Source organism: Alternaria ethzedia (genome assembly GCF_023757985.1).
Source record: "Alternaria ethzedia strain BMP 0044 chromosome Unknown scaffold_15, whole genome shotgun sequence".
In the NCBI taxonomy this organism is placed as follows: domain Eukaryota; kingdom Fungi; phylum Ascomycota; class Dothideomycetes; order Pleosporales; family Pleosporaceae; genus Alternaria; species Alternaria ethzedia.
The window spans coordinates 361,706-373,476 of NW_026056208.1; the positions used below are offsets into that span (position 1 = coordinate 361,706).

Sequence of the window (11,771 nt, forward strand, 5' to 3'; positions counted from 1 at the left end):
GACGACTTCGATCGATGCATTTGCCTCGGAGTTTTGGTTTTCGCAGCGATGACCTACACGCATGCATAAGGTTCGACATGTTATCTCGTAGATCAAACTCGAAAGAGGAAGACATGTGAGGAGCTCCGATGCTCACACTGAGTGACGCACATGCCTGATGGGCCTAACAAGATAGGCTTCAGGATTCAGCACAAAGACAAGCGATGTGTCTTGACCATTGGTGTTAATGTAATGTTGTCATGTACACAACGTTGAGGTTTGGAGGGAGTCGGCTCAATCGGTCGGGGTTGGTGCGAAAGGTGTGGCCAGTAGGTGGTCCTTGTCTGACTGAAGGGGCGCTGGGACAAGCAAATGCCGTCGAGGTGCATCGCTCAACACATATGTTTCATCGAAGAAGAGAATGCGTTCTTGTTGAGCGCCAACGAAGTGAAGTTGGGAGTTCGATAGAGTCGATGAAAGACGCGTCCTTTCCCTCGGAAGATGATTCCGAGAGTGCGCACGTGCCACATCACGTGCCGTCTCCGCATCTTGGCAGGTGCCTGACGGGGAAGAGGGACCCGAGAGCCAACGTCATAACCCGCTGCAACGGCTTTATCGACGAAGGATTCATTGACGATGTAACCTTAAAGCTCAATCAGGGTGTGAAACCGACAACGCCCGCCTGGGGAGCGATGCGCGCATGCGGGGTACCTTGGAAAGCGGTGCACCAACGGCTGGGACGCATAAGAGGTAAAAGAAACTACAACTCGTCCGTCTACATCAATTGTCCTCAAGATGTTGGGAACCCGATTATTGTCTCTGCTGGTACTTGCGCCATGCGCAATAGCACAAGACGTCGATTATTCGCAGTTCGTGAATCCATTCATCGGGACTGAAGGCGCAATACCTGGCTACGCATGCAAGATGCCCAGAAATATGCATCAAGCTCACTTCTAACTGATACCAGACGGTGGCGGTGATGTATTCGTGGGTGGCGCAGTACCATTTGGCATGGTCAAACTGGGTATCGACACGTATGAAGAGCCCATCAACCAGAGTGCGCTCAACGGCGGATATACACCTCAAGGCCATGTGACTGGCATCAGCTTGATGCACCAGTCAGGAACCGGCGGAGGATCGAAATATGGATACCCCTCACAGATGCCGCTGACGAGCATTGATGGCGATGTCAATTTGCTGGACAATCGGACTTACTGGCAGGATCGAGTAGGGTCATCAAGTGTCACGCATAGGTAGCTTCTGACAAGCCTCTAGGTTGGCGAGGACGTTGCGCAAGTTGGCTACTTCCGTACCGAGCTTGAATCTGGTGTCAAGATCGAGCTCGCGGCATCTCGGCACGCAGGATTATACCATTACACGTACCCGTCTTCGTCCGAGAAGCACGTTCTGGTTGACCTGTCGCACTACCTGCCCCATCTGACACGCTCATGGGATTCTCAATTCTACACAGGCGGCGAGATTGAGATTCAACCGAACAACAGCACATACACTGGATACACATCAATAGCTGGTGGGTGGAACATCGGAGCACCAGTTGTGGTAAGGAATATCGCTGTACGAACTGCATGTGAGACATGTACTGACTTCGTACACCTACGTTTAGGTGTACGTATGCGGCGAGTTCGATAGTCTACCTGACGAGGCGCGTGCTTTCAAGGGAAAGAACACATTCCCAGTCGGTCGACACTTCCGGTCGTTCAATAATGGCACAACACCTCGGCCTACGTATACAGGAGCAACAGCCCGGTCAGGGCCGATGAACGACCGCGTTGGAGCAGTATTCACTTGGACTAATGTCACCGAGATCAAATCGCGAGTAGGCATCTCCTTCATGTCTGTTGACAAGGCATGTTCGTACAAGAACGCCGAGCTGTCCTCGTGGTCAATCGAGGATACTGCGCAAGCGACGCGTGACGAGTGGAACCGCGATGTCTTTTCCAAGATTCGCGTTGACACTTCGGAGTCGGCAAACAAGACCAGGCTGGCGTTGCTATACTCCAGCTTGTATTTCATGCACCTAATACCTAGCGAGCGTGTAGGTGAGAACCCGCTGTGGGAATCGGATGAGCCATATTGGGATGGTAAGTTCTGACTGCACGAAGTGCATGTGAGACATATGCTGACTTAGTTTAAAAGACTTTTACACTATGTGGGATCTATTCCGAAACCAGGTCTCGCTCTGGCACCTCATTCAACCAAGCTACTATGAGTCTATGATCCGCTCTCTGATCGATATGTTCAAGCAGGAAGGTTATCTTCCCGATGGCCGATCTGGCAATTACAACGGTCTGGTCCAGGGAGGATCAAACGCCGACAACGTTCTGGCAGATGCTTACGTGAAGGGCCTGACGGGTATGATCAATTGGACAGAGGGCTATGCAGCAGTCAAGAAGGATGCCGATGTCTTGCCTTTCTTCGACGAAAACCCAGTCGATCCGTACGGCTCTCTGAAAGAAGGTCGTGGTGCGCTGAAAGACTGGATCGAACTCGGCTACGTCTCGGCTGATCGCAGCACGCGTGCAGTCTCAAAGACAGTAGAGTACTCACTAAACGATTTCGCTGTCAGCCAAATTGCAGCTGGTGAGGCGCCTGGAGACCGTGACCTCTATCTCCGTCGTTCCGCAGGTTGGCAGATGAGTTGGGATCCTGAGTCTGCGAGTCGAAACTTTTCCGGTTTCGTTATGCCGCGATACGCGAATAGTACTTTCCACAAGACCTACGACATTACTGACTGCGGCGATTGTAACTGGAAAGATGAGAGCTACGAAGGCACTGCTTTTGGTGAGTCGCTGCCTGCCTGTATGCATTCATCTTCTACTTGTACACTAACAACAGGGTAGAGTATTCTTTTGTCGTTCCTCACGACATCTCGCGCGTCATTACGCTAATGGGAGGTCCTTCGCACTTTGAGGAACGCCTCGACTACGTATTCCAACCAAACACGTCTGGCGTAGACCTCGGCGTAAACGGACTTGGTATAACGACCATCAACAACGTCGCGAACGAACCCGACTTCGAAACACCGTATCTATACAACTACCTTAACAAGCAGTGGAAGAGCGTCGAGCGAAGCCGACAGCTTGCTAATGACTTCTACTTCAACACAACAAACGGTATACCGGGGAACAGCGACGCGGGTGCCTTGAACTGCTGGCTCATTTGGCAGATGCTGGGGCTATATCCCATCGTCACTACCCCCGTATATCTCCTGGAAAGTCCTTGGTTCTCCGACATCAACATTACTGTTAATCATGAAAGGACGCTGAGGATCAGGGCCGACGGTTTAGACGATGGAGACGGAAAGCAGGGGTACTACGTCCAGGGTGTAAGTATCAATGGGCAGGCCTGGGACAAGAATTGGTTCGAGCATGAAGACGCGGGCGGCATCATGACGGAGGGAGGCGAGATTGTCTTCAGGCTTGGAGAGCAACAGACTGTGTGGGAGTCAGGCGATGTGCCGCCCAGTCCTGGGCATCAGGTTGTTGATGTTGGTGAGGGCGCACAGTTCGCTTGAAATGATGCAACATAGCGCGACAACAATACCGCGTCCCAAAGGTGCAAGTATCGATTAGCATTCGCAAAGTGAAGGAAGCAATCAGATCGATAGATGTTCGTGATATCAACCTCCGTCAAACGTCAAACTCCCCGCCAAGACACCCGACACATCTGACACACTCCGCACACCCTCCGATCACGTGAACCCCTCTGAAACGCCTCCTGCGACAGCACAACGAGACCCATCCGCCACGGCATTGACCCCGCTGATAGGCCAGAACACATCTCCCAGAGGACGCGTCACCAGCAAACCGCTCAATAGCACAAGTCAGGTGCAAGTCAACCAACAGCATGAATCATGCACGTTATATCCGCATTCCATTATAGGTACATCGCCTCCGACACCCGGCGCCTGGATGCGCAGGCGACAAGACGATCACACAGCGACAGCCTCAGCGCCACGGAGAGCATGACACGATGCACTGGAAGCGTACTGCGGGGTGTACATCGCGGGTGCTTGAGGAAAAGCATAAGAAGCCTGCGTCGCCCGTTGTGTTGGAAGACTATCAAGCAACATCTCTTTCGCACTACAAACAACCCACTTCTATTCCATTCTTTCTTTGCGTCTGTGACTGCAAAAGCTGACCTGGTGTCATTCGTTCAAACGTACAATACATAATCTACCTCCCGATCATATTTCGATACCCAAAACTAGCAATATGCGTTTCTCCATCGCTACTCTCCTCACCTGTAAGCGACCACCATTTTACACCTGCCATGGGCAGGAGCCCCGAGATGCCTTATGCTAACTCCCCCCAGTGGCCGCCATCTCCATGGCGCAAGTCACGCCCAACAACGCAGGCGCCAAGAACGTCGGCGCAGGCGACGGTTCGCAGTTCATCACCGGCGGCTGCGTCTCAGATGCCGATTGCAGTTCCGCATGCTGCAGTCAGGTCGCTGCGACCGGCGACGGCGTGTGCTCTGCTGAGGCGGCTAGCCAGCAGAACGGAAAGACGGGCTGTGGATTCACGGACCCGAATGCGGATGCGGTGATTGCGGCGGCGCAGGACCAGGTTGCGCAGCAGGGATTTAAGAGGGTTGTTCGTAGCGAGTAGGGTGTTGCTTTGACGGAGGTGGTGGTGTTGCGTCAATGATAAGATGGTTTGACGGTGGTTGTAGTGTGCCCTGGCTGTGATGTCTCTTCTCGTGATGTGCACCAAGTTCAACTAGTTCATGCGCATTTTAGAATTCGCTCCAGATCGAATCACGTCTTCGACGTGGAGCGGATTCTAAAATGCGCATGAACCAGTTGATCTGTGATGATAACCTCAATGAGCATATCCGCTTCCCGCTCCAAAAGCCGCCCACAGCCGAGCCACCCAAAGCGCCAATATCAACTCCCGACATGTCTGGTCTAGATCATGCCTCAGCTCTATCGTCGGCATCTTGCCTCCAGGCCCCATCTTCAACACCTCCGTCGCAACGATATGTCCTTCGCTGTCTTTCCACTGGCTAGGTTCCAGCTCGTTCTTCCTCTGCTTCAGTGCCTTTGTGAATCCTCCTGGCTTCCCACACGTCATAATCTCATTCGGTCGACTGCCCTGCGTGGGCATATGCACTACATGCCATCGGCGCAGGCCGAAGCGCAATTGCAAAGCGCCGGGTAGTGTGCTCCCTGCTTTGCCTTGGATGTAGTATTCGTTGATGAGGAAGGGCGGGTCGTGGGCTTCGTATAGCACGCTGCTGCTGTCGAAGGCGACGGTCGGTGCGCCGGATTGGAGGAACGTGATCTCTTCGGCTTTCAGCCTCCGTATCCGCAGCTTGTTGATTCGCGCATCGAGGAGGGAGGAGAGTTGGTAGGCGGGCGCGTTGGGTGTGTGGATGAAGGTGCCGTAGATGGTGAAGGTCGTGGCCTTTTCGTCGACGGTTGCGTATGCGGGCGGTAGCTCGGGCGGAGGCGATGCTGGTACGATGGTGGGTGTTGGCTCTGGGTCGACAGCAGGTTGTTCGGCAACGGCGGGTTCGGAAGGAGGTTGTGGTATTGTGGCGGGCGGAGGCGCGACGACGGCCTCTTCGTATGAGGGTATTGGCGCGTTGATGTTTGGGCGAGACATGGCTGCGAAAATCTGGAAAAGCACGCAAGCAGTTGCTCAGTCTGGCTGGCAGTGCTCAAAGAATTGCGCAAGATGAGATTTCAGAGGCTGTGTTCCGCCAAGCATGCTGTCGTATTGATTGATTGATTGATGATGTGAACACGGCAAGCCCGGCGTGACGTACTTCATCCACAACCTCGGCATCTTCCGCCTGCCAAGACCCCACACCTGCAGTCTCTCCCCACGTCACACCACGAGTCCCACGGCAGTCGCGTGTGGAACCCAGACCCATCCGAGCCAGACTACTAGAAACGCAGCACTCCGCCATCATGTTGGTGGCTCTTTGCACCTGTGCATCTTTGTCCAACAAGCCAAGTCGATCATGCGAATCTCGTGGCCCTTCTCTTGCCACTCAAGCAAGAGTGGTTTTACTAGATCGAGGAACTCGGCGCCGCGCTTACTATCAGCAGGAAAGATCGATAGAGAGACAGTTACGCCGAGACTGGCTGAGTTCAAGATCTTTCTCAAATCTCCAATAGTCTCCTCCATATCTGACTCAATCCTCCAACTATTGTCAAAACGCATGACGAAGGTGATACGGCCGGCGATGTTTTTGGGGAGTGCACCTGCATCGATGTTCGACCACCACGGAAGATTTGCGAGAATATGGTGGATAGACAACGGCTGTACGCACATATACTTCTGAATGATGAACGTCGTTCTCCAATGGAATCTTTCGAGGATCTCATCGGCTAGTGGGTGGGTGGTTGATATCATGGGGTATGGACAGCTGATTGGTGGAGTAGGTATAATACCGTCCGATGCTCCTTTGTGGATGGAGAAGCCAGTGTTGTCACTTGCTGACTTAATGGTGTAAGTGCTCTCTCTAGGGAGTAGATGGTCGTAGACCATGTCCCTAACCTCTCGTGGTAGTTCCCCTGTTGGTAGCAATCCGAACATTCTGTCGAGGAGACTGGGATGTACGAGCTTGGCGTATTCTCTGAGGACCTCCGCGAGCGTCTGGTGGATGTACAGTTCCTTCGGTTCAACCCCGGAACGCTTCCGAAGCTCTGCATTGATACGACGCTCTGCCAAGCCGAGCTTCAACGTAGCTGTGTCCTTGCTGGCTGGGTCTGCGAGGGACGGTGGACCGCTTTCGCTTTGGGATCTTGGATCAAGTCGTTTCTCGATGCCCTCGAGAGTCGAAAGCTGCTTTTCTTTCCACGAGTTCAGCTCTTGCAGCGTAGAGTCAAATCGTTCCTTCTCGGCTCTCAGTCTCTCCGCAATAACATGTAGACTGACATCCTGGACGTTAGCTGAGGTTATTTACCTCACGACAGAAAGCCCTGACTGACCTGAAAGCTCGGAGACGGTAGTGTTCATACTCCGTCGAGGCAGGCGAAGAGCGTCCGAAGACATCTACGAAGCCGAGTTGGTCACCACTGGTATGAGTTGTAAACATCGCAGACACCTGAGTAATTTATTGGGTGATTTGTTTTGGTATTACGCAAAGCACCAAAGGACCCAGGTATGGGCCCGGGGTTGTGACACTCCGCTAGCTGAAAAACTAGTCCTAAAGAGGCAAATTTGAAAGGCACCGTTGCCCAGGTGCCAGTACACCAAGGAACGCGTCAACAAAGATTGAGTGACTTGTTAAGGGTTGATTATGTTTTTACGTTTCTCTGCCTAATCTTCCATACGAACCAAGGTTGAGGACTAGACGCCAATCCTATCCTCCGCATTTCATACGACCCACACGCAAAAGAATGCCCCCAAATAAGAAGTACCGCCACCCCGAGAGCTCAACAGATAGCGAACCTTGCGATTGACGTAATTTGAACCGGCAAAGCTACTAGTTTCGCGTCCTGGGCGAAGCAGCGCTTACACTTCGTATTGCATTCTGCAAAAAGTAAAGCCACTATCTGAGCAGGGGTATACATCGTCTTAGGAAATGATCACTTATTAGGATTTAGCAGTGTATATGCTGCAAATCCGACACGCATTATAGCCCTTCCTGGTATCGTGTTCACATCATCTGACCCTCCGCCCTCATCTCCGCCTTCTCACCAGCATCCAGATTACGTCCCGAAGGGTACATCTGATGCGGAGATCGCCTCATATACTCGCGGACTTTCACCTATTGAATCTGATTAGTGCCATACACTCTTATACAAGACTCAGGTTGACGACATACCTTACGGAACTGCCGGCGATTAGTCCACGTATCGGTGAACGTGGCGCTTCCCTCCCCCGCCGTCCATGTCCACCCGCTAATCCTATCGTCCAAGTGAATCTGGTGGCCTCGAGCCTTCAAGGCCGTCAGGCACGGGAATATGGCCTCCATGATGATATGAACGTTCTCGTTATGAACAGCGGCATCGATCTCGGTCCCAACATTCGAGACTGATAGTCGTTCGGTAGTAGCTAACATGGCTTGGCGTATAGTTGGGTCGGTGGGAAGTAGACACTCATATCCTTTACGCGAAGGACCAATTTGGGAATGCCAGTACATCTCTTTGCTAGGGAAGATCACTTGGATACGTGCTCGGGTATTGGTGAGTTGCTGTAGTAGGTCGAAGCGCTGACGGAGTAGAATTCTACGCTCTTCAACCTGGTAAATGTCCTCTGGCATGTAGATGCTGATTTTGGAGAGCCAGCGTTTTGGTACGATGTCCTGCTTCCACGCATCTTGGTTGAGAACCCTGCTTATTAGCGCGTCGTGGTGGATATTAAATTGGCCACGTCGGTAACGAAGTTGTAGGATCTCTAGAGCTGACTCTTTGCCGACGATGGATGGATCGATGTAGTAAGGATCTTGGCCTCGATCGACGACACTAGCTGCCATCTTGGTCCGGTGGAAAAATGTAGAGCGTGGTTTATCGGTGGTCTTCAGTACGTATCCACTGCCCTCCAACCAGATGTCAAACGACGGGTTCTTGAAATCCATCAGCTCGGCGTAGACCATGTCACGCAGCTCTCGCGGTAGGTGATCTTGCACGGCATGTAGTATTGGTGGGGATTCTAGACGGGAGCATTCAACAGCCGTGTGATACAGACGATTCTTAGCTCGTCGCAGTTGCGCCCTTAGTCTTACACGCCGGGCTCCGTGTCCCTTGGGGCATGCAGTAAAGGTGAAACTGTCGACGGTACTTTGAAGCGGTTCAATTTTCTTGGCGGCTCTGCGTGTTCATCAGCGTGCGGTCTATTTTCATTTGGTGATGGGACTCACTGGTATCCATTTGCACGCAGCTCCACAAGCGTCGAGACCTTGCGTGTCTTCGTATAAACCATGGTTGACTGCGATCTTGGTGTAACTTGGGCGAGATTGACGTATTCGCGCGTTGAAGTTGGCCGTTACGAAACTGAGAGCGGGCCCTGGGTGTGGAGCGGCGTTCATATATACGCAGAAGGTGGAGGCGATAAACATCCCGTGATGTGGACGGACCACAAAGTGGATAAATGAATGAGCGATCTCTATCTAATATGCGCTGAACACCAGACCTTATACAAGAGAACTAAACAGGTTGCCGACTACACTAAGACAAAACCATGCAAAATAGGTAACCTAACACGGATGTAGGCTCTAGAGTGTCTAGCCTTTCCTAGACTGACGTGACAAGAAAGAAGAACGCTAATGAATGTGGTCATAATTAGACGAGTTGAGGTACATCCCGATACAAAAGTCACAGTAACACCGTCGTCGTAAGCACTACCAGAACTCCAAAACAACATACCACCTGATCACACTGCCTACCAAGAAAGCCCAGCTCCCTGCCATTGCCGCTATAGCTGCATGCACCTTGCCCCGTTCCTCATTCTCCCCACCCTGAAAGAGAAAGAAACCAGCCATCATGAAGCCGAGCCCACCAAGCGCATTAAGAATGGCGCTCTGCCAATCCGAGTGGAAGAACCTGGGCTTGTACCAGCGCTCTTGTTCAGAAAACGCCAGCATAGCGTTCGCGACCAAAAAGAGCGCGCCGTGTATCACCTGCGGCCCGAAAACGATGTAACCAAAGAGAGGGTCTTCTTCTGGGACGACGCCGGGGAAGTCGACGATACCAGCGAACATGAAGATGATGCCCCCAAAGAGAACGATGAGACCAGCCTGGAAGGCCAAGTTGGTGGCCGACAACTCCCAAACCTTCTCCCATGACGGTATCCATTTGAACTCGGGTGTGCCAAGGAGCGCTGGCCGGTATCTGACTTTCTCAGGCTCCAACTTTGATGTTTCAAGTGTACCGCGGTCCGCATTCAGAGCACTGAAGGTGTCGAAGATGCCTGCGACGAAGAAGAATATCGATCCGATCAATATCGTACTAGGAACGGCGACAGTCTCTTCGGTTTCGAACTCCGTGGAGGGGTTGAGGCGAGGTAGTAGATCGAAGGTGGCGTTGATGACGAGGTCGATGGAACCAACGAGGAAGATGATCGCTACGAGGTAGATAGGGTCGCGGTAAGGAAAGACGGTGAACATGGATTTTAGCCGCACTTTGAAGGAGCTGTTGTTGTCCCATTCCATGACAGAAGTGGTGTCGAGATAGCTGTCGTCGATGTATGCTTGGCTGTTATCGGCGTTGCGTTCGACATCGAAAAAGGTCGGTTGTGAAGTCCGCTCGGAGTGGCATTTCTCGCGGTGTTCAATGTGGTCGACGTGAACGAAGGATTGGAGCTTCTCGGTTGAAGCGGGGCGTGGTTGAAGATCGATTGATAAGGTCTCCGATATGCTATGTGGACGAGGCGTCATGCTCATCCGCGCCTGGCGGATGTACGAAGCACGGATCGTTGCTGAGGCATTCATGTCGGGCCAAGACACCGGTAAGGACAGTATTAGAGATTAGAAGTTATCGGTACTTGTACTAGGAAATTGAACGAAGGACACAATTCGACACGGTAGGCTTATAGAAAAGAAAGCATCCTCAATAGGCCCTTATGAGAACCCATACCCAGCGCAATCAAACGTTAGTTGGGTGTTGCTGTGTTGATCGCGCGCTCAGACGCCCAAGCCCAAGACTTCACATGTCTGACCCACGAGCTTCGTCATGCTTTTGGCCAACAAGCATCGAGTATTGATGCTGTTAAGCTCAACCAAGCTTTGTGAAGTGGTGCTTGTTTCCCACTTGTTTTTGAAGTGGGTCGAACAGTACGTGGCGCCGTCCCGGATGGAGGAGTGCCGCCACCTGTGTGTGGCAGTGAACTGTTCGGAGTGAGAGATGTCGGTTTCAGTATTTGCATCGTATGAGACATCGGCCCAAAATAGGGGCGACTAGACGAAAAGGGCCCGGATCGCCGGCAGGCGCCGCTCGGACCGATCATCTTCAGGCACTAGTGCAGTGTGCGCTTCATCCTGGAGGTCGATCTGGAAAGATAGTGGGTTGAAACATTCTTGCCAACTCAAGGCCACGCAAGCAGAAGGAAGGCAAGCGCTTATGGAACGGTGATGTTCAAGAGCGGCACTATCGTGGTTGCTGGTGGCTCGTTGTGGTACTCAAACACTGGCCTCTGAAACCAAATCGCTGCGCCGTCTTCGAGGTAGAGTTTGTCCCTGTCGCATCGATAGGCCTGTCGGGGGCATTGAGTATATCAACGCTGTCGCGCACGAAGATGCGTGCCGGCGGATGCCGTAGAAGATCCGCGCAGTGACCATCTCTGGATTATCAATGCACTCTGGTCCTGAGTAATGCAAGGAGTGAGCACGCATTGTGCCGGCTGGTTTCTCATCTTGCGTTGGGATTGCCTGGTGTTGTCGCTGTTGATGAAGCTGCCATTCAGACGGGTGGGTGAGAGCGGTCTCGGCTGGAAGGCGGTGCTGACATCATCCGCTAGGCTGGGCCAAGGAGCGGCCCTCCCATCCTTCCAAGTTCTGGCGGCTTTCGCGACCCATTACAACAGTGACACAATAACGCTCTTCGCGAACGACTTCTGGCCCACTTTCTATCTTTTTGATTCATCAGCACGCTTCAAGCGCTCTGTGCCTGATCGACATCACTATAGTAATCGTCGCATGAGCGGTCCGCTTACTGATGTCTTCTACAATCTCGATCGCCTCCAGTTTCGAGCGCATCACCTGCTCAGTAGTGGACCGAATACAAGAATAGCCACCTTATCTACTTCGAACCCCGAATCGCAAGATAAGACAGCTTCAAGCGCCGAGTCACATTGTCGGTACCTGGGAAGGATGCACGC

General features: G+C 52.4%; 4 protein-coding genes across 4 annotated transcripts; 2 read left to right on the forward strand and 2 right to left on the reverse strand.

Annotated features, from left to right (window-relative positions):
- Positions 1–774: 774 nt before the first annotated feature.
- J4E87_006455 (uncharacterized protein) lies at positions 775–3,514 on the forward strand (the record flags this gene model as incomplete). The annotated part of the gene is made up of 7 exons (XM_049378060.1): positions 775–804; positions 850–898; positions 947–1,206; positions 1,255–1,539; positions 1,604–2,081; positions 2,137–2,781; positions 2,841–3,514. The coding sequence occupies 7 exons, from the start codon at positions 775–777 to the stop codon at positions 3,512–3,514; spliced, it is 2,421 nt and encodes an 806-aa protein (XP_049232252.1).
- A 700-nt stretch (positions 3,515–4,214) lies between these two features.
- Positions 4,215–4,610, forward strand: J4E87_006456 (uncharacterized protein; the record flags this gene model as incomplete). The annotated part of the gene is made up of 2 exons (XM_049378061.1): positions 4,215–4,245; positions 4,315–4,610. 2 exons carry the CDS (start codon positions 4,215–4,217, stop codon positions 4,608–4,610), a joined length of 327 nt encoding a protein of 108 aa, XP_049232253.1.
- A 213-nt stretch (positions 4,611–4,823) lies between these two features.
- Positions 4,824–8,553, reverse strand: J4E87_006457 (uncharacterized protein; the record flags this gene model as incomplete). The annotated part of the gene is made up of 4 exons (XM_049378062.1): positions 4,824–5,621; positions 5,773–5,893; positions 5,938–6,893; positions 7,783–8,553. The coding sequence occupies 4 exons, from the start codon at positions 8,551–8,553 to the stop codon at positions 4,824–4,826; spliced, it is 2,646 nt and encodes an 881-aa protein (XP_049232254.1).
- Positions 8,554–9,297: 744 nt separating this feature from the next.
- Positions 9,298–10,386, reverse strand: J4E87_006458 (uncharacterized protein; the record flags this gene model as incomplete). Its single annotated transcript, XM_049378063.1, has 1 exon — positions 9,298–10,386. One exon carries the CDS (start codon positions 10,384–10,386, stop codon positions 9,298–9,300), a length of 1,089 nt encoding a protein of 362 aa, XP_049232255.1.
- Between the last annotated feature and the right edge of the window lie 1,385 nt (positions 10,387–11,771).